The sequence below is a fragment of the Cucurbita maxima genome, unplaced genomic scaffold (genome assembly GCF_002738345.1).
Source record: "Cucurbita maxima cultivar Rimu unplaced genomic scaffold, Cmax_1.0 Cma_Scf00026, whole genome shotgun sequence".
Classification (NCBI taxonomy): Eukaryota; Viridiplantae; Streptophyta; class Magnoliopsida; order Cucurbitales; family Cucurbitaceae; genus Cucurbita; species Cucurbita maxima.
Genome location: NW_019272042.1, coordinates 169580 through 190991, shown reverse-complemented (window position 1 = coordinate 190991; position 21412 = coordinate 169580). Strand labels below are relative to the sequence as shown.

The window sequence follows — 21412 nt, the reverse complement described above, 5'->3', positions numbered from 1 at the left end:
AATAATTGACCTATTAAATTATTTATAGTCCAAATATTTAAGTTTTATATTCAAACATATAAAATTATGTCACTCATTAAATAATAAAACTTAGCAATTTAAGAAAGTATTGAAATTATTTATTAATCACTATGAATAGAACTTTAATTTTTTTTTAAAAAAAATAGACAAATAATGAAATTGGAAAAGTATTTAGATTTGGAGAGAAACGAGGAGGAGAGTTTCTCTCTCTTCGAATCCTCTCCACAGGTCGTTGCGCTCTCCCTTCACCAGCAAGCATTCAGCAATTTCTTCATCAGATCTACACTCTCCACCGCCCTCATTCTCAGGTTTGCCTCTTCTCTTTCTCGTTATCACTTTCAGAACGCCGATTCTCGATCACTTTCTCCTTCCTGGTTCGTCTTTGTTTTGCATTAATCGATAAGCTCCAATTCTAGATCTGGCGTAGTGATGGGGAGGGGATTTTTTTCTGCTAATTTCCAATTGATGATCTCAGCATGCAATGGAGTTTTTTTTTTCTGCTAATTTTTTGTTTGAATTGGAGCGAAACAAATTCGCGCGCGTAAATTCTATTTTATGCGCTATCGAGAGTGAAACTAAGCTGTTTTGAGGGTGTGAGTTCGGTTATTCTTTCGTTCTGTTGAATGTGAACGGAGTATTGATTTCTGGAAGTCATTTTGTTAGCTATTATTTATTGCAGTTGAACATGCCATCGGCTCAAGATCCGTTCTATGTTGTAAAAGACGAGATTCAAGAATCTGTAAGTTGGTTGCTTGCATCTTGTTATGATTACCTACTGTGCTTGAATTATGCTCACCGACTTATTTAAATCAAGCTCCTTTGAAGCATGTTCTTTTTTTTCTGCAATATTGATTTGGTTGTTAAAAGAAAAAGAGTGTGAATTAGAACAGGGAGATTGGAGAGTGGAAATAGCGATAAAGTTTGAAGCTATATTCGCTTGCTGCAAAATGAACCAATATCAACAAACGAGACATGATGAAAATTCTCATACAAAAATGTCAAAATACAAATATAACTAGAACTACCAAACAATGTGGAGACTGGAATGCACATTAAATCACAACGTTTGTAGCAACTGCCAGTGTTTGGAGTATTTCGGTAGAGAACAAATATGATTGCTGTAAATGGAACCTTCTCCTTTCACTTGCTGACATCTTGTAGATCCTGATGAGATTTTTTCTTATCTCCAAAAATATATCCTGTCATTTGTATCTAGTATTTCTGTCAACACGAATATTCTGTGTGAATAGACGAACATGGCATCCCAATACCCAGCATTCCTTGAACAGGCATAAGTTACGGTAGACTACATGAAGGATATTGTTTGAAGGTCTGATTATGTCTTATTCTAGAAAACAATCGAATGCCTCATTGTTAAGCCTGTTCTACATTTCTAGATCGAATATTGATGAATGATTATTACTAGTTCCAGATGAAAGTATTATGAATTCCTCAAAAAAAATTATTGACAGATCTGCATGATCCAGTTTCTTGTTTCCAAATCATGAAATCCTAAAAGAAAAAACTAATGTTGGAAGTTCTCTGACTTGATTCTGACATCCATAAAGTGTTGATTTACATTGGTGCTTGAACAGACGATTTGATCTTTCAGACCTTTGCTTCTCTAGTAATTATTTTTGGTCGCAAATAATTTATTTGTGAATTACATGTTGTTTTTGAAGTCAATGTTGGTTTTCTACCACTTTTTTTGGCTACATGTGTATTTTTTATAATGTGTTTTTTTTTTTATCTCTATCAGATCGATAAAGTGCAATCCAGCTTTCACCAATGGGAAAGGATATCTTCTGATCCAGGAGAGAGAGCACAACAAACAAAAGAGTTGCTCGCTTCCTGTGAGAGTATTGAATGGCAGGTAAGTTCTCAATTTCTAAACCATGTTGTCTGCTTCTTTTATCTGTTGTGCAACTTAATTTGTTCTGGGGCTTCAATGTGTGACTAAGCATGATTCAATATGTTGCTACTGGTGCTTCTAATTTTGTCTAGTGACATAAGCTTTCTTGATAGGAAGGTGGACGAATTGGACAAAGCTATTGCTGTGGCAGCTAGAGATCCTTCTTGGTATGGCATTGATCATGCGGAACTTGAGAAACGAAGGAGGTGGACGAGTACAGCTAGGATGCAGGTATTACTTGTCTGGCTTTCTTTTTTTTTTTTTTTTTTTTTTTTTTTTTTTTTTTTTTTTTTTTTTTTTTTTTTTTTTTTTTTTTTTTTTTTTTTGCATCAACAGTTGAGTTAAAATAAAGTAATAAACAAGTTTGCAATCCTTGTTTTTTCCATATAGTTATTGATGTGCTTCTTGTGGTCCTACGGTTATACCACTGAAGTTTATTTTCAAATATGTTAAGAAATTCTTTGTCCAAAGCCATTATAAAGACTAAAATATTCAAGTAATATGTCCATTTCTTCTAATTAGTTTGAACAGAGCTTCTCTTATGCATTTATTTTGTTACTTTACTAGGTTGGAAATGTTAAGAAAGTAGTAGGAGCTGGAAAGGAGCAAACTGGAACTGCTAGTGCAAGTGGGATGCGTCGAGAATTGATGAGACTACCCAATGCACTTGAAACAGAAGAATCAAACTTATATTCAGCCCACCAAGAAAATGATGACTTCATCTCATCCGAATCAGATAGACAGCTGCTTCTAATAAGGTAATGTATATATTTCTTACCCGGGTTGTTAACAGAATCCTCCTGCTTAAGTGGAAACCTATCTCTAAATCAAGTATGATGATGAAGTACAAGAATAACATAATAAAATTTATGTAGAGTAGAGTACTTGTCAACTCACCTGGATTTTGATCCCCTGCAAAATGTGTATTCATAGGCAGCAGGACGAGGAGTTGGATGAATTGAGTGCGAGTGTGGTGAGAATTGGAGGTGTTGGGCTCACAATACATGAAGAGCTCCTTGCACAGGTGTACATTCTGTAGGTTGCAGTGCTGCTAATTGATTCTCTCTATACATCTGCAGTCTGATGAACTTTCTAAGACTCAAAAAAATCTTTCTATGCAGGATAAAATTATTGACAACCTAGGGATGGAAATGGACAGTACATCGAATCGTCTTGATTTTGTTCAGGTGTGTTCATGATCTCAATGCTGGTCATATGCACGAATATTAGCTTAAGATTCACAATAATGAGATTCTGAAATCTTTAGCAGTAATCAAATCAAATGGGTTTTTTCTAGAAAAAAAAAAAAAAAATCTATTTTGGTTGTTCAGCTCTGAAGTTGTTCTATTTTATTCCTTGAACTTTCAAATTTGTTTAATTTTGGTCACTTAACTTTTAAAAGGTTTATTTTAGTCTTTAGACTTCCAAAAAAAAGAAAAAACCATTTTGGTCCTTGCCTTTATTTTATTTTTAACAAACTAATGACAAATATGTGTATCAACACGAGATTGAAACAACGAGCCTTTGACTAGTGGATATTAGATGGAAATAAAATATAGCAAGGACCAAAATGATTATTATTTCAAATTTCATATATTAAAATAGATATTTTAAAAGTCTATGAACTAAAGTAGAACAAATTCGAAAGCTTAGTGAGTGACCAAAATGGTATTTAAACATTGCTTTCCCCTTTTATCTTGTATGGAACCTTACAGAAAAAAGTAGCTGTGGTGATGAAGAAGGCCAGCGCCAAGGGGCAGATAATGATGATATTATTCTTGGTAGCTTTGTTCATCATCCTTTTTGTGTTGGTGTTCCTCACCTAGTTTTTGTTCATCATAATTCACACGAGGCATCATCCAGCCTTTATCTTTGTTTTGAAGTTTCTTTGATAGAGTTGGTATACCTTAATTTCTTGTAATTATAAATCTCTACAGGTTTATGATNGTCGTTAACGCATTATACTTTTTTACCTAACGTTATCACGATGGTTTATAATTGTGCTTAAACAATTTGAGTATGTGGTTGACATAGGGAAGAATCGTATTCAATTAATAACCTAAAGGGTCTATAATATATGAATAAGGTTGAGTGTCTTATCCTAGTACGTTATTGATACTTTGTAATTGATACAAATGATTTGATTCAAATCGTTCATGCATAACATATGAATTCGCATAAAACTAGATAACAAAATATTAATCTCTATTATAACTCTATAATGAGTCGTGATTTACTTTGAGCAATTGTAGGGTGACCTCTTAAGAATCTTCTTAGAAAGCACGTGAGCAAGAACAAAGCAATCTAAAATAGCTAATGTTAGACCGTGATGATAGTATTCACTCTTAGAACCAAAAAGTAGATCACGCGAAATATGCAAGTATTTAAAACAAAACCCTTTTTTTTTTTTTTTTTTTTTTTTGCATAAAGTTTATCAATATTGCTACCGGATCTCATAATCGTGTAGGGTTGATGAGGAAGTAGAACTTAAGGAAAATGGATGAAAGGAGATGTAAAAATAATAATTAGATAAATATATTATTTTAATCATAAAAATTTATAAAAATATGTGACATGTTTAATAGAAAAATTGATGGAGGGACCTTTGATGCCATGAAGTTTAAACATTATTTTTTATTTTTTATTGAATTGAAGCTATTACTATTTTTTTCGCGGAAAAAAAATTAATTTTGGGCTATTTTAAGATTTATAACCGGAATATTTGAAAATAGTATATTAAAATAGAATAATTATATATTTCAATTGGGTCAAAATATTATTTTAGCCCACATATTTTAGATTTCATCCTATTTTAGTTATTATACTATCAATTTTTTAAAATGTCTCGTACTTTATAATAAATTTCAAGTTTAGTCATTTGGATTAAATAATTAAAAAAATGATATTTTAAAGTCTTAAATTTTTAACCCGTTGCCTTTCTTTTTCTCTTTTATTAAATTGGCTAAAAAATGGACTATCCGAGTTCTAAGGTACGGCGCCAAAATCTGCCCCCACGCCTAAGACCGACGATTGATGAAAGAGACGAACAGTTCTTGCAGCTAAACCTCCATGGGAGAATCGTGAAAGATAATCTGACAAGTTGCTTAGGCTCGGATATCGATCTGTAAGCATTCTATTCAACCTATTTCTTGATTTTCTGGTTAATGTCTATTCAGATTACTTCAATTTCCCCTCTGCGAGCTGTTGTTCAATTGATAGAATTCTAATTAGGTTTGCAGGAAATTGGTCTGCACCTTGAATGTCTACGACTGAATCGTTGTATTTCAGTGTAATTTAGAGCGTGCGTAAAGGACTGTGGCTGAAAGATTTACAGAAATTGAAAATTTGACGATTAGGAAGATTGTATCTGAGTTGTGCGAATAGATTTTAAGTTCTGCAGTTGAATTTGAACCATTTGCTTATTTTTACTAACTCTAAGCTATTTGGTTCACGCCCACAAGGTAATGGGCAGAGCGGATTTAGATTAAAGAGAGATTTCGCATATTATTTCTAAAGACAAATTTCATATGATAAAGTTGTGAAGAGATAAAGGAACTGTCAGCTCCAAGCAGCAACTGAGGACATATGGAACTCATAAATCTGTCTTTTCATCGTTTTATCGTTTCTTTGAAATGACCAAGGCATGAAGGAATAGATATGTGATGATTTCGTTTATTTTAAGATTCTATATAAAGAAGTTATGTGTTCCTCAATAAAAGTACTTGAATATTGCTTGCAGTTCAAGATAATGTAATGGCATTTCCAATGAGGTTGTTATCCCCTTATCCAAGAACCAGTAAGCTTCAATCTCCAAAATATGCGAAAACAAGAGTTTCGGTTCCCGGCCTCGCAGCATGCTTTTACAACACTTATGTGCTCCATGGTCAACTTCACCATCACTCTTTTTCCTTCTATGTGACCAAACCTTCAGTGCTAAAGAACTTCAAGTAAGTTACTTAAGGTAGCTGTAATTGCTAGGGACTATGTTAGGTTAGGTTAGTTATGCTATTCTTTTATGGCGTTACGAGCATCAAAATGTTGAATTTGTTCAAGAAATGCAAGTTATAAAGTCAGTCAAGCAGCTTGTTTTCTTCCCTTCCTGCATCTCTTGATTATTGTACTCTACAAATTGTACACTATAGTTTCCTTACTTGGTAGAACACTTGAACTTCGTAAATTCATTGCAAAGCCTATAGTAAAATTTCTCTTGGGCCCTTGGCAACACAAGGGAAATAATGATTGTAAACTTAAGGGTGCACCTCAAAGGGAAACGGTGATATGCCATATGTGAAAGACAACAGGATGGCATAATGTTGAGCAAATATTCTCATAGCCTTCACAGGCGTAAACTTTTTAAGCTATCTTTAACGTTACTTGAGAAGAATCGTGGTTGTATGATTAGTCTATGTTTGTAATTTGTTATTATTCTTTGTGGTACAGGAAGATGGCCTTATCCATTAGGAGCAGTGTGGAAGAGAGTCCATTTGATCCTCCTTCAAATAGCTCGAATGGCAGAACGAGACTGACACGAATTATTTCAGCTATTCAAACCAAGTTGAATGCGAGAATTAACGAGTTAAGGAAAAATCTTCCATTGAAGATACTCTTCTTCTTGGTTGGGTTTTACAGTGCAACTGCATTTGCAACTGTTATTGGTCAAACAGGTGACTGGGATGTTCTATCTGCTGCATTGGCTGTGGCTGTTGTGGAGGGGATTGGGGCCCTCATGTATAGGGCTTCTCTTCCCCTTTTGAACAAGATTAAAGGCCTAATAACCATGTTCAATTATTGGAAAGCTGGACTTTCCATGGGTCTTTTCTTGGATTCTTTTAAATATGAAATGGATGATATTTTTGGGTTACATAACCTCTTCCATTTATACTTAGAAAATGTAATTCATATCATTTATTAACAATTCAAATTCATTGCTGTATATCTTCAAATTGCATTAACTTGGGTTTATTCTTTTCCAAGTTCTGAGTTCAGAGGATGGAACCTCCAATTCATGGATCTGAAGCCTTGGGACAAACATGGTTGCTGTTTGAAGGATTTCCTAAGAACTGGCGCTTTTTGATTTCCATTGTCTAACCAACTAGCTCAACCATCTAGACGAACATGGTTGTTGTTTGAAGACTTACCTAAGAACGGTGAGTAACTTGACAATGCTTTTTGATTCCCATTGTCTAACCAACTAGCTCAACTTTCTAGACGAACTCATGGTTGTTGTTTGAAGACTTTCCTAAGAACTGTGAGTAACTTGACAATGCTTTTTTATTCTCGTTGTCTAACCAACTAGCTCAACCTTTTAGATGAACATGGTTATTGTTTGAAGACTTTCCTAAGAACTTTGAGTAATTTGGTGATGCTTTTTGATTCACGTTGTCTAACCAACTAGTTCAACCTTAGACGAACATGGTTGTTGTTTGAAGACTTTCATAAGAACTGCGAGTAACTTGAGGACACTTTTTGATTCCCATTTTCTAACCAATTAGTTCAACCTTCTAGACGAACATAGTTGCTGTTTGAAGACTTTCTTTTTGAGTCCTATTGTCTAACCAACCAGCTCAACCTTCTAGACGAACATGGTTGGTGTTTGAAGACTTTCCTAAGAACGGCTATCATAATGCAAGTTGGATTCCTTCTATAGCCGCCACCCGTTTGCGACATCCATGTCTCAACGGTTCGGTAGCACATAGGTAGCTGCCAATAGCACTTGACACAACTAATTTTGCAGAATTCCATCGGATCAGTTGGGGATGAATGGCAATGCAGAGCTAATCTCATTTTGATCCCTAAACTTCAACATTTGTTCCATTTTGATCCATACTCTTTTCAAAAGGTAACATGTCAAAAAGTTTTAACGTCTTTTGACCTATCAGCTTGAATAATGTTGATTATAAAGTTAGACACAGTATGAAATTTAATCCTAATTTTAATTTTGGTAAGAAAAGTAATATAAAAATATTCTTTTAATTTATAAATAAAAGACTAATAAATACTCTTTAGAAAGAAAAAAAAAGTAATAAAAATAGAAATATAAGGAAATAATATTGTTTAAGAAAAAAAAATCTTACTTTATTTGCCGCTTTTTAACTGTCACGGGGCGGCAATTGGAAAGAACGCTCTTCCACTGTGCTGATTGGCCCATTCATTCATTCATTCACTCCATCGACTCGCTCGCCCTTCATCGGTAAGTTCCGATGCTCTTTTTGTCCTTCTCCATTTCCATTTTCATTTCATGATTCTGCTTCAGTTCTGTTTTTATCTTTTTCCCTGAGCTCTTGCGTTTGGATTTGTGAAAGATCCTTTGAGTTTCACGAGTTGCGAATTGCACTGTTTTTTTGCTCTTCGTGTTTTCTTTCTTGAGTCTGTATTTGCTGCTCGTTGCTGTTATTGGAGGTTGATTTGCTTGGGGGCCGGAAAGCTCCTACTGATAGGAAATTCTCTACCATTACTTAAATATGTTAAATATGTTTGTATCGCCGCAAAAGCCAAAGGAAACACTCCTTTCCTTCTCCGATCGGGGTGGGACCCCAATCTGCTCCCTCCAGAGTCCAACTCCTTGCACCAACGTGGGATCTCACAGTCCATCCCCTTCAGGGCCTAGCGTCTCGCTGACACTCCTTCCCTTCAATCCACTCCCTTTGGGACATAAAACTCATCATTTCTTCAAGGCCCAGCGTTTGCACCTCCTCGGATCAAGGAAGCCATCCGGTGCGGGAGCACAAATCCAACTTCAGAGCCTCTGTGAAGTTTTCATGAAATTAACTTAGTATTTTATTCTTTGTAACAACTTAAGCCCACAGCTAGTAGACGCGTTTTAAAAATTTTGAGGGGAAACTCGAAAGGAAAAGTCCAAAGAGAACAATATCTACTAGCAGTGAGCTTGAGATTTTACAAATAGTATTAGAGCCAGACACTAGGTAGTGTGCCAGCGATGACGCTAAGCTCCAAGGGGGTGGATTGTGAGATCCCTCGTTGGTTGGAGAGGGAATCAAAACATTTCTTATATGGGTGTCAAAACTCTCCCTCCCTCCCTCCCTAACCGACATTTTTTAAAAATCTTGAGGGAAAGTCCAAGAAAGACAATTTCTGCTAGTGGTAGGCTTGAGCTTTTACGTGGTTGATAGTAGCTTAATCCTCTGTTCTTCTCTGTAATTGACAATATTTTCTATTCTTCAAGATGGTAAATCATAATTTGTTTTGTAGTCTTGTATTTAAGATTTTGAAATTAGGCATGAATGATGACATGTGGGCTTTTACGTTCTGATTTCAGAAGCTAATTGTGAAACCTATGGGATTTTGAATGTGTATTGTGTTGTCTGGACATTCATTTACCTGCAAGTTGGACTACATGACAAGACAACAAAGTTCTATGTTAGCTCAAATTATGAAATCCGTTGGCAATAACATGGCAGTGGAAAAACAATGCTTTTGTGATGCAGGGAAAGAACTTACTGACCCCAGAGTGCTAACTGGCGTTGGTGATGTCCCTGTCCAAGAAATCAGGGACTGTGGTGTAGATGATGAAAGATTGATGAAAGTTGTGAGCGAGTCTGTAAAGCTGGTCATGGAAGAGGTGAGTCACTCCTGAACTTATTTTTCTTTTAATCCATCATTTTTCTCCTCAGACTTGGATCTAGTGTCTACTGTAGTTTCTGGATCAACATTCAGTAATCTTTATCCATCAGAATCCACCACGCCCATTGGTTTTAGGAGGCGACCACTCCATATCTTACCCCGTTGTCAGAGCTGTTTCTGAGAAGCTTGGGGGTCAAGTTGATATCCTTCATCTAGATGCCCATCCTGATAATTATAATGCTTATGAAGGAAACTATTTTTCACATGCTTCTTCTTTTGCACGAATTATGGAAGGTGGTTATGCCAGGCGACTTTTGCAGGTAACTTTCTTTCCTCTGAATCTCATAAGCATGAATCAAAACCTTGTTGCCACTCGTATATTATTACTGATGTTCTACTGAACTTGAGTAATGGTTTTTCATTTCAGGTTGGTATAAGATCAATCTCTCAAGCAGGAAGAGAGCAGTGCAAAAGATTTGGAGTGGAGCTATATGAAATGCCAACCTTTTCTAGAGATCGCGACTATTTGGAAAATTTGGTACTGTGTTTCTTCTATGATCCTTGCTAGGCGTTGTCTGCTTTGCTTTCCTAACTCTTACTGTATCATATGATATGCAGAAATTGGGGGAAGGCGTAAAGGGTGTTTACGTTTCAATAGATTTGGACTCTCTCCCTCGATCCAGCATTCGCTCCTGGAGTGTCTCATATTGAGCCAGGAGGTTTGCATTCGCTCCTGGAGTGTCTCATATTGAGCCAGGAGGTTTGTCTTTCTGTTGTGTTCTGAACATCATTCACAATCTCAAAGGGGATATCGTGGGCGCCGACGTCGATGAGTTCAACCCTCAGCGAGACACCGTCGATGGGATGACAGCCATGGTTGCTGCCAAGTTGGTAAGAGAACTCACAGCTAAGATGGCAAAGTGAAAAAAAGGAAGCCTCGTCTACTTCATCTATTAGGTTTCTTGCTACTGTTCTTAATCACCCAGTAACTACCAGTGAAGTGAGAGTGATGAGCCAAGGTTTTATATGTACTTCAGGCAATATGGTTTATCATTCAAAAGTTGAAGGAACCATATATATGGAATAAAAATTGAAAATCGTCCTTCTGCGTCATCCCAAAGACGATAATATTTAGAATGGTTGGAGGTTCAAATCTTCGGATTCTAAAAAAATTCTAAAATAAAATGAGTAATGTTTAAACTAAGACTGGAACTTGTATTATTGCCAAACCTCTCTTATCAAAGATGATAATATCCATGCTGTGGCTCAACAGTCTTTGTTCCCTGCAATTTTCCTGTCTAAAAAAGATTCTTACTTGAACTCACTATCAAACTCCTCTTCTAGGTCTTCATCTTGCTTCTCTATTATAGAACCTTTATACCTTTTGGCACAGACAAGGTACAAGACCAAGTTGAGAGCAGTCAAAGTGGCTGATAGAAAGAAAAACCGGTCCAAATGACCGTCGTTCAGGTTCGGGGGAACCCAACCGGGCTTACCATTAGTTTTTGTGATAGCCATTACAGTAGTTAAAATCAGGCTTGCAAGATAACTCCCCATTGCTGATGAAGACATGGAAAGTCCCATTCCCAAGCTTTTCAATCCGTCTGGTATTTGTGATGTGAAAAAATCCATCTGAGCTACGTAAACAAATGCTTCGGAGACCCCCACGAGTACATATTGTGGCGTTTGCCAGAAAATACTCAAAGAACTAGTTTCTTTACCAGTAACACTTGCATACTTCAACCGTCTTTGCTCGACAAAGCCTGCAATTACAAGTGCTACTACTGTAATGGCTAGGCCGATCCCAATCCTTTGTAGCTCACTTGGTGGTTTTGGCTTTCGTTTTGTAATTCTGATGTATAAAGGAACAAGGAGCCTGTCGTAAAGCATGATGAACAAGGTCGTGCTTACAATGTCGAAGGCGGTCATGCTGGCTGGAGGTATATGGAAGTTTGACACAACGAGGGTGTCCATGGCAGCTCCTTGTTCAACAAAAAGAGAGAGCATTTGAATGAACACAACAGAGGCGAAAATAGTGCACAACCAGACTGGAAGAAGCCTCAAAATGCATTTCACTTCCTCAACCTGACTGACAGTGCAAAGTTTCCATGGATTTGCCGTTTGCCCTTGGTTGCATATCAAGTTTGTCTCCTCTTCTGTAAGAATGGCTGCTCTGTCCAAAAATCTGCATTATTCAAAAAAAAAAAAAAAAAAAAATGTTCATCTACCAAAAAGTTTCAGGTCAGCATCTTGATTATTGAGGCTTCAGTCATATCACAACTACCCCCATACATACATACATATATATATATAGCTGTTCAATATCTTCACAGGTTAATAATAAAACTTTTTAGAAGTGTAATGTGTTTTTAGAAAATATAACTAAGAATAATTTTAGTAAATTCATTTTACTTAGATTACAATTACAAAAATGGAAAATTATGATAAAACACCTCAGTGTCTCATAAAGTTATCACTTAAAGTTGACATTCATTTTTATCTAAAACCTTTTTTAATTATATCACACGAAGAAAAAAGAAAAAAGAAAGAAAAAAGAAGACCCACTTACTTGAAGCCTTCAGTGTGAAGCATTCTCCTTGTACCCTCTTTCCCCCCTGGGCCTTCATAAAGACCTTCTCCATTTGAGGGCATTTTTAGATTCATCTTTTTCATGGAAGCCATTATAACTTGAGAGAATCTTGATATAGGATTTCCAGAAGGTTTGGACTGTCTATATTTCGAAGTTCCACTTAATAACAACAGATAGGCAAGCAATCCACACACAGCACATATCCAAAACCCCACCATCCAATGCCCCAAGTTCTCTATATAAACCAAAACTGTCTCTGCAATCAAACACCCCATGTTTATTGACACATAGAAGTAGCTGTAAAACGAGGCCTTGGCTTGCTTTTCCTTAGGATCCTTGTCGTCAAACTGCTCTGCACCGAATGTAGCCAATGCAGGCTCGGGGGCTCCATTTCCTAAGGCGATTAGATAGATTGATATGTAAAATATCATGAGTTCAGTTAAGCCATGAGGGTCACATAATTGGCCTATTTTTCCACAACCACTGGGTTTGAGCAGAGATATATGAGTTAATAAGGAAAGTGCTATCAAACCCTGCAAAAAGAGAGTATGAAGTTAGTTCATGTAGCAATAATATCGTTCTGTAACCTCGATCTCACGTAATAAAGAATTTGTTTTTAGTTTTCTAAGCTAATTTATTGACTATTCCTTAGCGAATTTAAAAACTTACAAAACCCTTAATTGTCTATCGAAGTTCTCCGACTCTAAGGTGAGCTAAGCCTACCCAACGAGTAGCAGGGCGAGCCACGAGCGAAGTACAACAAGCAGGCCCTTGACAGCCCGCTTCAAAAAATTCCCTCAAGTTTCAAAAATTGAATAAGGAGAGGAGATTGTGAGGTAACTTATCTGCCAAACAACTTCTCAACTTGTTTTTTAGAGTTATTTGGTAACCCTTTACATACTCATGATTAACCACAGGAAACTTATTCTCAGAAATGGATCACACATGATGACATGAGAACAGTTTTACTAGAAAAGTATACATAAGCAGTAGAATAATTTTTCATGTTTTTTTTTCTTCTAAAAAGTAGAAAATAAATTTTGAAGTAACTTACAGTCGGCTGATATCTACAATACGTCCTTGTTCTTGGAATTTGACCAAGAGTATTTCTAAAAGTTGAAAGTAAATGTATGTGCATTTAGTCGTTATCAAATCGTCTTGCAACAGAATAACAAGGGAAGAAGCTGACTTACAACAATGAAGACAAGTTGAAAAATTACACAAGTGAGATATCTTCCTAAGTATGAGTCGCTGAGAAATGCACCCAACAAAGAGAAGCAATAAGTGGTTCCCATCCATCTGCTGAATGTATTTGCTGCTTCAGCATTGGTTTGCCTCAGCACTGACTTTGAAAACAGAACCAAATTCACTTCAACTCCCGCAAATGCCAGTGTGATCAATCCTTGATTCACTGCAACAGTTACCAAACCAACTTCTAAGCATTTGGAGGGGAGATAAAAGTTGGAGCTTGTTCCACAACATCATATATGTTCTTAAAATTGGAGACTGGAAATGAGAATGTTTCCGAACAACTCAAAGCAGAATCAAAATCTTGTTTTTTCCTTAAACACATGGGACAAGAAGATCTCTGACCTTTTAGTTCAGGGCATACACGCAAATTAGTTGAGCTATATTCAAGTTGACGTAACCAAAATGCTAATTTAACTTTCTTAGTTTATAATATGCTCCATCTATTTTTCTGAAAATGGCAACAATTGAGAAAATCGAATGTTATTAAACTATCCCTTTGGGAAAATGATAATGCCGAACTTGAAATGAAAATGGCATTGAGATTCTCAGGTATTTGTAATACGACCACATAAACGAGTTTTGTTTACCTAGCAGCAGCATCCCACAATTCCACCCACCAACTTTTCTTCCTTTTGCTGTTGTTTTGACATTTTGATCAGCCAAAGCAGCTTCTTCTGAGCCTGAACTCTGAAACCCTTCTTGGCCATTCTCCAACTGATGAAGATCTGCCACCTTTTGCAACATTTTCGATACTATTAAATTTTTATAAAAGTCCATTTCAATATCAAATGAAAGCTAAATAAAATATATATTAATAGCTATCGTTGATGCAGCATCAGAGATTAAAGTATATGTTTAATGGACTGTAGCAACTTTTACTTTTGATGAAGATAACAGTTCAAATGGTGTCATTCTAGTTAAAAAATAAAAAGGGGAAAGCAAATCTATCTAGTATTGTAGTGTCCTAAAAGATAAGAAGTTGTTCTAAATCGATGGGCTATATGATAAATTTAATTTTTATCTCCATGCTCCAATACTCCTCTCACTTGTGGATTTGAAAATTAGAACAAGATCGAGGAAATGGTTGTCAATCCATATTAATTGAAGAGAAATGAGAGTATGAGTGTTTAAACATAGTACTACTTGCTCTCATATTAAATCACCATCGAATCCATAAGCTTAAGCGAATAAGTTGTAGTAAATTTAATCTTATATCAATACTTTGTTGTATAAAGTGATGATCAAGTGGGCTTAGGAAGGCATTTAGTCTCTGAAAACACATTTGGCTCTTCAATCAACACGGGTAAGAAACTTTGTTACATTTAGTAGAATTTTTCACAGTAGGGCCTAATCATTACAACAACCGCCAATCGTCGCCTAAACTTTCTGAGATAATAATCTAAATTTTTTGAGATAATAGTTTAGTTCATGTTTGATAATCATTTAGATAATTCTTTGAGAAAAGTGAAAACAGCACTAAATACCGTGATGAAGAATCAAACAAAAAATACAGGGGGCCTTAGTCTGGATGGGAACTAAATCATTACCCAAGTAAAAGAAAAGTATAGACTCAATGCGTTGTTCAAACAAAATAATAAAGAAACATGTTTATATCAATTTATCAGGAACATTTTGTAATAGAAAAAACAAAAGATGGCTAATCAATCCACCAGCTCAAACAGTCAAAAGCAAACCCTATTGTGAATAAAAATGAACTTTTTGAGAAAGAGATAGAGAGCACAAATGGACAATGATAGCATGAATTGACCGATGTGCGGCATCGGAGGCAAAATCATGAAAAGGGAAAATTGAAGTAAAGCCAAAGCAAAGCAAGAAAATCATGATGAGGCCACATTATTACCTGAAGTTGGTCGTTGCCTGAAGAAACGGTCCCATTGAGCTCTGGTTTTGACTCCATCGCCCTAAAAAAATCGCTCCCACTGCTCGCAAATGGAGAAAGAGGGAAAATGAGGCTTTGAAATCCGAGTGGAAAGGCAGGAAATCTAGTGCTGAAACTGAAGATAGCCATGCATGGCAGATGCTTTGAATGAAACAAACCGGATTTGCGTTGAAGTTGACCACGGCAGCCATGGACGCTTGTCCTCAACACACTGCCATTCGGCCGCTTTTCCCCGTACTATGGATTTGTTTTGTTCGTTAAGTTCGGAGTAGAGAGTGAGCGCCAAAAAACGGAGGGTGGGTGATTTATTAGCGTTATTATTATTATTAATTTATATTCAAAAACTTTTATATTAATGTTTTTTAATTGAAAATTGATATTTCAGTAAAAGATAAAACAAATACATCTAAAATAATGTTGGAGTAAAAGATATTGGATTGCAGGAAGGCCCATAAAAGATATTGGATTGCAGGAAGGCCCATGGGCCTTCCTATCTTAAGGACAGAAATTTATAGAATTATGTAGTTTTTAGATATTAAAATAAATCCATAAAAGTATATTTTCTATAATTTCAGAGAGTCAACAAGGTAGGTCCCATCTTTTCCCCCACCAACTCCCTCCAATATTTTATATTTGGCATCTATTTTGTTAAGCACTAATTTCAATTTTAAATCTTAATTACTGCTAATTTTAAGTTATTTTGTTAAAATAAAATTTTAAATTTAGAAAATAACGACGCATATTTGATTTCCCCACCAAACTTCTTATATTCGATGCCAACAACCCACCATAAAGTCTTATTTTAATCAAAACCATACTATAAAAAAAATCAAATATATATAATTTCTAGGTGGGTCAAATTAGTTGGCTACATTATCCTTTATATTAGAATATTAGAATATTAGATATTAATTTGAATTTTACGTGTTACTTCTATTAAAATGATATTTATCATTTTAGAAAAAATAAATAAATGAATTCCAATGGTGGTTGAGTTAATTGATCGTATTTGAGTTTACGACCGAATAAAGAATAGAGAAAATGTATATTTTCAAAATAAATAAAAACAACTTATAGATTAAATAAATTGCTCGACTGTTTCTAAAATTAAATAAACTTGTTATAATTATTATTTCTTATATGGTTCAATCATTGGCGATTTATATTATCATTATTGTTATTATATTTGAGAGGAAAAAATTGATTTATTTAACATACGTTATACGTGGGATTCAAATAAGGTAGTTTGGTCATTGTCTTCAAAATAGGGAAAAATTGTACTTTTCCATTAAAAATTATTTTTCTAATAACAATTCTTTGTATTTGAAACCTTTTAAATAACAAGTTTAAATTCCAACTGTTTATGAGCAGGATTTCATTTTTTAAATAAAAAGTGAAAAATATAATATATATTAAAAAATCATTTTTTTATTCATTAAAATTTGTTTAATCTGAGTTTACTTAGACTTTAACTGTTCAGATCAACATTTAATTAAAAAGTAGCATTAAAAATCATCTTTAAAATAAATATTTAAGAACATATGAAAATTAATACACTCAAATGGCACCATGGGCGTGGGTATACTTTTTTATCCGTATTCTAAATTATATTTTTTAATTAAAATGTTCAACGGAAAGATCAATGATTTCGGCCAAAAACAAAATAAAGTGTTTTGTTTTTAAATAAAAAATATTATACCGATACAAAGTAGAAATAAATAGACCCCGGCGGCGGCTAAAGCAATAATCCTTTAACTAAATATTAAATGAAAATATTTTGATTCTAAGGTTTTTAAATAGAAAAATTAGTTATATATAATTTAATATTTCACAATAATATTATTTACTAATCTTATTAAATGTATAAAAAAAACGAAAAAAGAGAGAAATTTTTTAACTTTATAATTATTTTTTGCGAAGGAAAAAATGATTGGTCTATTTACATTCATTTTATTTGTAAAGTATAATTAATAGAAAGAAAGTTTCATTTCAAATTCCTGTATTTTTTTTCTCTCTTTTCCATATATAATAAATTAATAAATTGAGATGTACTGGATTTCTAGCTGACAATCAACGGCTGAGATTGTATGTTTATAGAATAATCCAACGGCGAATCTCTCATCTTCGTTCACCTGTCGTCATCCACGAGGAAGTTCAACAACCAAAGTTCAAAATTCTCCGTCGAAATTAAAATCCCGGAAGCCATTTCTCAGCAAATCAGTACCAAAACCACCCTCTGCGTCTCGAATTCTTCAACCTTCTTCAGATATGGCGTCCACTTCCTCTGCGGCCCTTTCGCAAGCGCTATTGCCCCGAGCCACCTCTCATCATGATTCAAATCCATCCGCCGACCGCGTTTCTCTTTCCTCTCGCTCTCTTCCCAGTTTCTCCGGCCTCAAATCCACCAACTCCGCCGCCATCGCCGCATCGTCTCGACGGATCAGGCCATGCCGGTCCCTCCGTGGAGTGGTTCGAGCTTCGGTTGCTGAGACGGTCAATAAGACCACTGAGACGTCGTTGATCGAGAAGTCCGTCAATACGATCCGTTTCCTCTCGATCGATGCTGTGGAGAAGGCAAATTCCGGCCATCCGGGCTTGCCGATGGGTTGCGCTCCGATGGGCCATGTTTTGTACGATGAGGTTATGAAGTATAATCCCAAGAACCCTTACTGGTTCAATCGGGATCGGTTCGTCTTGTCGGCCGGCCATGGATGTATGCTGCACTATGCTTTGCTTCACCTTGCTGGGTATGATAGTGTTAAGGTAAGCTTTGTCTGAGTTTGTCCTCCTCTCGTTCTGTTGCTTTGTTTGGGTTTGATCTGTTTTTTCTTTTTTGGCGTTGTTCGACTCCTATGATTTCGGATTTCAACTGGATCTCGGTTTGTTCTGATTTTTACTACTTATTGATGGCGTCCTATTTGGTCATGGTATTGAAATGTTTGTCTCATCTTTCCTTTTCCTCATTTGTGTAATTTAAACGTGTTACTTTTTCTTTTAGAAGTTTGTTGGTTATGGAATTATATGGCCCAAGATATCGACCCCTGACTTTTCTTTCGTTAAGATTATACCATCAAGTTAGGTTGAGGTTGGGTTTAGTGTTGGTTAAGCCTGGTTGCATAGTACTAAAGGCGTATGTTTAAATTCTGGACTGAAATTTACTGCTCAACTAAACTTAATAATTTTCTTGTTAGATTTCATAACAAAAATTAATATTGTATGGGTTTTAAGAATATAATTTGATTTGAACTGTGTACTAATCCATTTTTCTCTGTAAAGGGACAATTTATATCCACTGTGACTGATGAATTTAGATTTGTTAATGATCAGGAAGAAGACTTAAAGAGTTTCCGTCAATGGGGAAGCAGAACTCCTGGACACCCTGAGAACTTCGAGACACCCGGAATTGAAGTAACGACTGGTTAGATTCTTGTATCGAAGTTAAAGTACATAAGGTTTGGACACTGTTGTTGCTTTTGTTTGATTGTTAATTGTTTTGTTTTGTGAAGGTCCTCTTGGACAGGGTGTTGCAAATGCCGTTGGTTTGGCACTTGCTGAGAAGCATTTAGCTGCTCGTTTCAACAAGCCCGATAATGAAATTGTTGACCATTACACGTATGATATCTGACGCTAATCAGTAAACTTCTTCGATCCCTTATAAAGAACACTCTGTGATGCTGTATTATTCTTTTTTACTCATTTTATTCAATTGGCAGATATGTTGTACTGGGAGATGGTTGCCAAATGGAGGGAATAGCCAATGAAGCTTGTTCGCTAGCTGGGCACTGGGGACTAGGCAAACTGATTGCTTTCTATGATGACAACCACATCTCAATTGATGGCGACACGGAGATTGCATTCACTGAGAGTGTTGACAAACGATTTGAGGGTCTAGGGTGGCATGTTATCTGGGTGAAAAATGGAAATAATGGCTACGACGAGATTCGTGCTGCCATTAGGGAAGCGAAAGCTGTAAAAGATAAACCCACTTTGATCAAGGTTTGCAATCCCTTCAGAACTTTTGATGCACAGAGCTCTTGTTTTCCTGCATAGCTCTGTAATATTGCTCGTAGTTCAAATTATGTGAAAGTAAAATTTAAGCTGTTATATCATAGTCTAGTATCAGGGAGTTTATGGGAAAGTTAATCTTAGTATTTACGGACGTGAATCTGAACTAGCTTTGCCAAGTTGTGATGAGTTTCTTCAAAATTGGGTGTGCTGAATTTACGTTTAAAATGCTGTAGGTGACCACAACCATTGGTTATGGATCTCCAAACAAGGCTAATTCCTACAGCGTACATGGTAGCGCACTAGGTGCAAAGGAAGTTGACGCCACGAGACAGAACCTTCAATGGCCGTACGAGCCTTTCCACGTGCCTGAGGATGTTAAGAAGTATGGATACAGATGATAAATGAACTATCGGTATTTTTAGTTTAAAGAGGGTGATTCATTGTTGATCTACCCTTGTTTTATCCTATAGGCACTGGAGCCGTCACATCCCCCAGGGAGCTGCTCTTGAAGCTGAATGGAACACTAAGTTTGCCGAATATGAGAAGAACTACCCAGAGGAAGCTGCTGAACTGAAGTCTATTATTAATGGAGAACTAGCTGCTGGTTGGGAAAAAGCACTGCCAGTGAGTAGCCCGTCCCGAACATGACTGTTTATTACTTGTTAAACTGACATATTACGACATGTAGTTAGAGTTCGCTTTTTTCTTCGTGAAAAACTATATTGTACGTTATTATTGCCTAAAGACTGAGTGTTTTCGATGTGTTATGCAGACGTACACCCCGGAGAGCCCAGCTGATGCCACCAGGAATCTTTCCCAGCAAAACCTTAATGCCCTTGCGAAAGTTCTCCCTGGTTTCCTTGGTGGAAGTGCTGACCTTGCTTCATCAAACATGACACTGCTTAAATCGTTCGGAAACTTCCAAAAGGACACTCCTGAAGAGCGTAATCTTCGATTTGGTGTTAGAGAGCACGGAATGGGAGCCATCTGCAACGGAATTGCCCTTCACAGTCCTGGACTCATCCCTTACTGTGCTACGTTCTTTGTTTTCACAGATTACATGAGAGCTGCCATTAGGATATCCGCCTTGAGTCAAGCTGGTGTAATCTATGTCATGACTCACGATTCAATCGGTCTTGGTGAAGATGGGCCGACCCATCAGCCAATCGAACATCTGGCAAGCTTCAGGGCTATGCCGAACATATTGATGCTCCGACCAGCTGATGGTAATGAGACTGCTGGGGCATACAAAGTTGCAGTACTTAACCGAAAGAGACCTTCAATTCTTGCCCTTTCTCGCCAAAAGTTGCCTAATCTTCCTGGAACTTCCATTGAAGGAGTTGAAAAGGGTGGATACATTGTCTCGGACAATTCCTCAGGCAACAAGCCCGATGTTATCTTGATTGGAACTGGTTCTGAACTTGAAATTGCCGCCAAAGCTGCAGAGGAACTGAGAAAGGAAGGAAAGGCTGTTCGACTCGTTTCCTTCGTCTCTTGGGAGCTCTTCGACGAGCAATCAGAGGCATACAAGGAAAGTGTTTTGCCTGCTGCTGTTTCTGCCAGAGTGAGTATTGAGGCTGGAACAACATTTGGATGGGAGAAGATCGTCGGAAGCAAAGGAAAAGCAATCGGCATTGACCGCTTCGGAGCAAGTGCTCCAGCAGGGAAAATTTACAAAGAGTTCGGTATCACGGTTGAGGCTGTTATCGCTGCTGCTAAACAAGTTATTTAGAACAGGTTAGTCCAAAATCTACCATTTGTTTGAATTTAGGCGGGAATATCTGTAGAGACCATTTCCAAGAGGTCTGTTCCAATGACATGGTCTCTTATGCTGCAATAAAAGAGGTCTGAGTTTTCGGTCCACTGTGTGTGTGTTTGACGACAGTAGACACTAGGATAGGATTCCTCTGTTTTCCATTTTTTTCTTTTGGAACTTCTGTTCTTTAAGTTCTCCAAGTAATGAGGTTCACTATCCTTCATGTTATTGTGATATGATGCGTTTCTTTTTCTATTGGGAACTTGAAGTGCGATTGGATTGGTGGATGACGGTTGAATAATGTATTTATATTTTATCTGAATAATGGTATGTCAAATTTTAAAGTACCAATAAAAGGGAATCTACTGAAAAAGAGGACAAATAAAAGAAGGG

General features: G+C 36.4%; 4 protein-coding genes and 1 pseudogene across 7 annotated transcripts; 4 read left to right on the top strand and 1 right to left on the bottom strand.

Annotated features, from left to right (window-relative positions):
• The first annotated feature begins 183 nt into the window (after positions 1 to 183).
• On the top strand, positions 184 to 3877 carry LOC111498955 (syntaxin-61-like). 2 transcript variants are annotated; one of them, XM_023150348.1, is made up of 8 exons: positions 184 to 329; positions 701 to 760; positions 1781 to 1894; positions 2051 to 2164; positions 2501 to 2691; positions 2867 to 2957; positions 3055 to 3120; positions 3649 to 3877. In XM_023150348.1, exons 2-8 carry the CDS (start codon positions 707 to 709, stop codon positions 3757 to 3759), a joined length of 741 nt encoding a protein of 246 aa, XP_023006116.1. In that variant the 5' UTR covers positions 184 to 329; positions 701 to 706; the 3' UTR covers positions 3760 to 3877. The 2 variants fall into 2 exon arrangements, with proteins under 2 accessions (XP_023006116.1, XP_023006117.1); XM_023150349.1 differs by lacking the exon at positions 3649 to 3877 and having other exon boundaries at positions 2867 to 2968.
• A 992-nt stretch (positions 3878 to 4869) lies between these two features.
• On the top strand, positions 4870 to 7143 carry LOC111498957 (ycf20-like protein). Of its 3 annotated transcripts, XM_023150353.1 has the most exons (4): positions 4912 to 5057; positions 5673 to 5880; positions 6374 to 6597; positions 6908 to 7143. In XM_023150353.1, the coding sequence occupies exons 2-4, from the start codon at positions 5687 to 5689 to the stop codon at positions 6946 to 6948; spliced, it is 459 nt and encodes a 152-aa protein (XP_023006121.1). In that variant the 5' UTR covers positions 4912 to 5057; positions 5673 to 5686; the 3' UTR covers positions 6949 to 7143. The 3 variants fall into 3 exon arrangements, with proteins under 3 accessions (XP_023006120.1, XP_023006121.1, XP_023006119.1); XM_023150351.1 differs by having other exon boundaries at positions 6374 to 7143; XM_023150352.1 differs by lacking the exon at positions 5673 to 5880 and having other exon boundaries at positions 4870 to 5057; positions 6374 to 7143.
• A 900-nt stretch (positions 7144 to 8043) lies between these two features.
• Positions 8044 to 10771, top strand: LOC111498956 (annotated as a pseudogene).
• On the bottom strand, positions 10709 to 15508 carry LOC111498952 (protein NRT1/ PTR FAMILY 7.3-like). Its single transcript, XM_023150346.1, has 5 exons — positions 15217 to 15508; positions 13943 to 14087; positions 13298 to 13515; positions 12084 to 12637; positions 10709 to 11699 (listed from the first exon to the last, which is right to left on the bottom strand). Exons 1-5 carry the CDS (start codon positions 15382 to 15384, stop codon positions 10826 to 10828), a joined length of 1959 nt encoding a protein of 652 aa, XP_023006114.1. The 5' UTR covers positions 15385 to 15508; the 3' UTR covers positions 10709 to 10825.
• Positions 15509 to 17313: 1805 nt separating this feature from the next.
• LOC111498984 (transketolase, chloroplastic-like) lies at positions 17314 to 21339 on the top strand. The gene is made up of 7 exons (XM_023150397.1): positions 17314 to 18018; positions 18583 to 18673; positions 18762 to 18867; positions 18969 to 19251; positions 19497 to 19645; positions 19734 to 19887; positions 20036 to 21339. The coding sequence occupies exons 1-7, from the start codon at positions 17524 to 17526 to the stop codon at positions 20993 to 20995; spliced, it is 2238 nt and encodes a 745-aa protein (XP_023006165.1). The 5' UTR covers positions 17314 to 17523; the 3' UTR covers positions 20996 to 21339.
• The last annotated feature ends 73 nt before the right edge of the window (positions 21340 to 21412 follow it).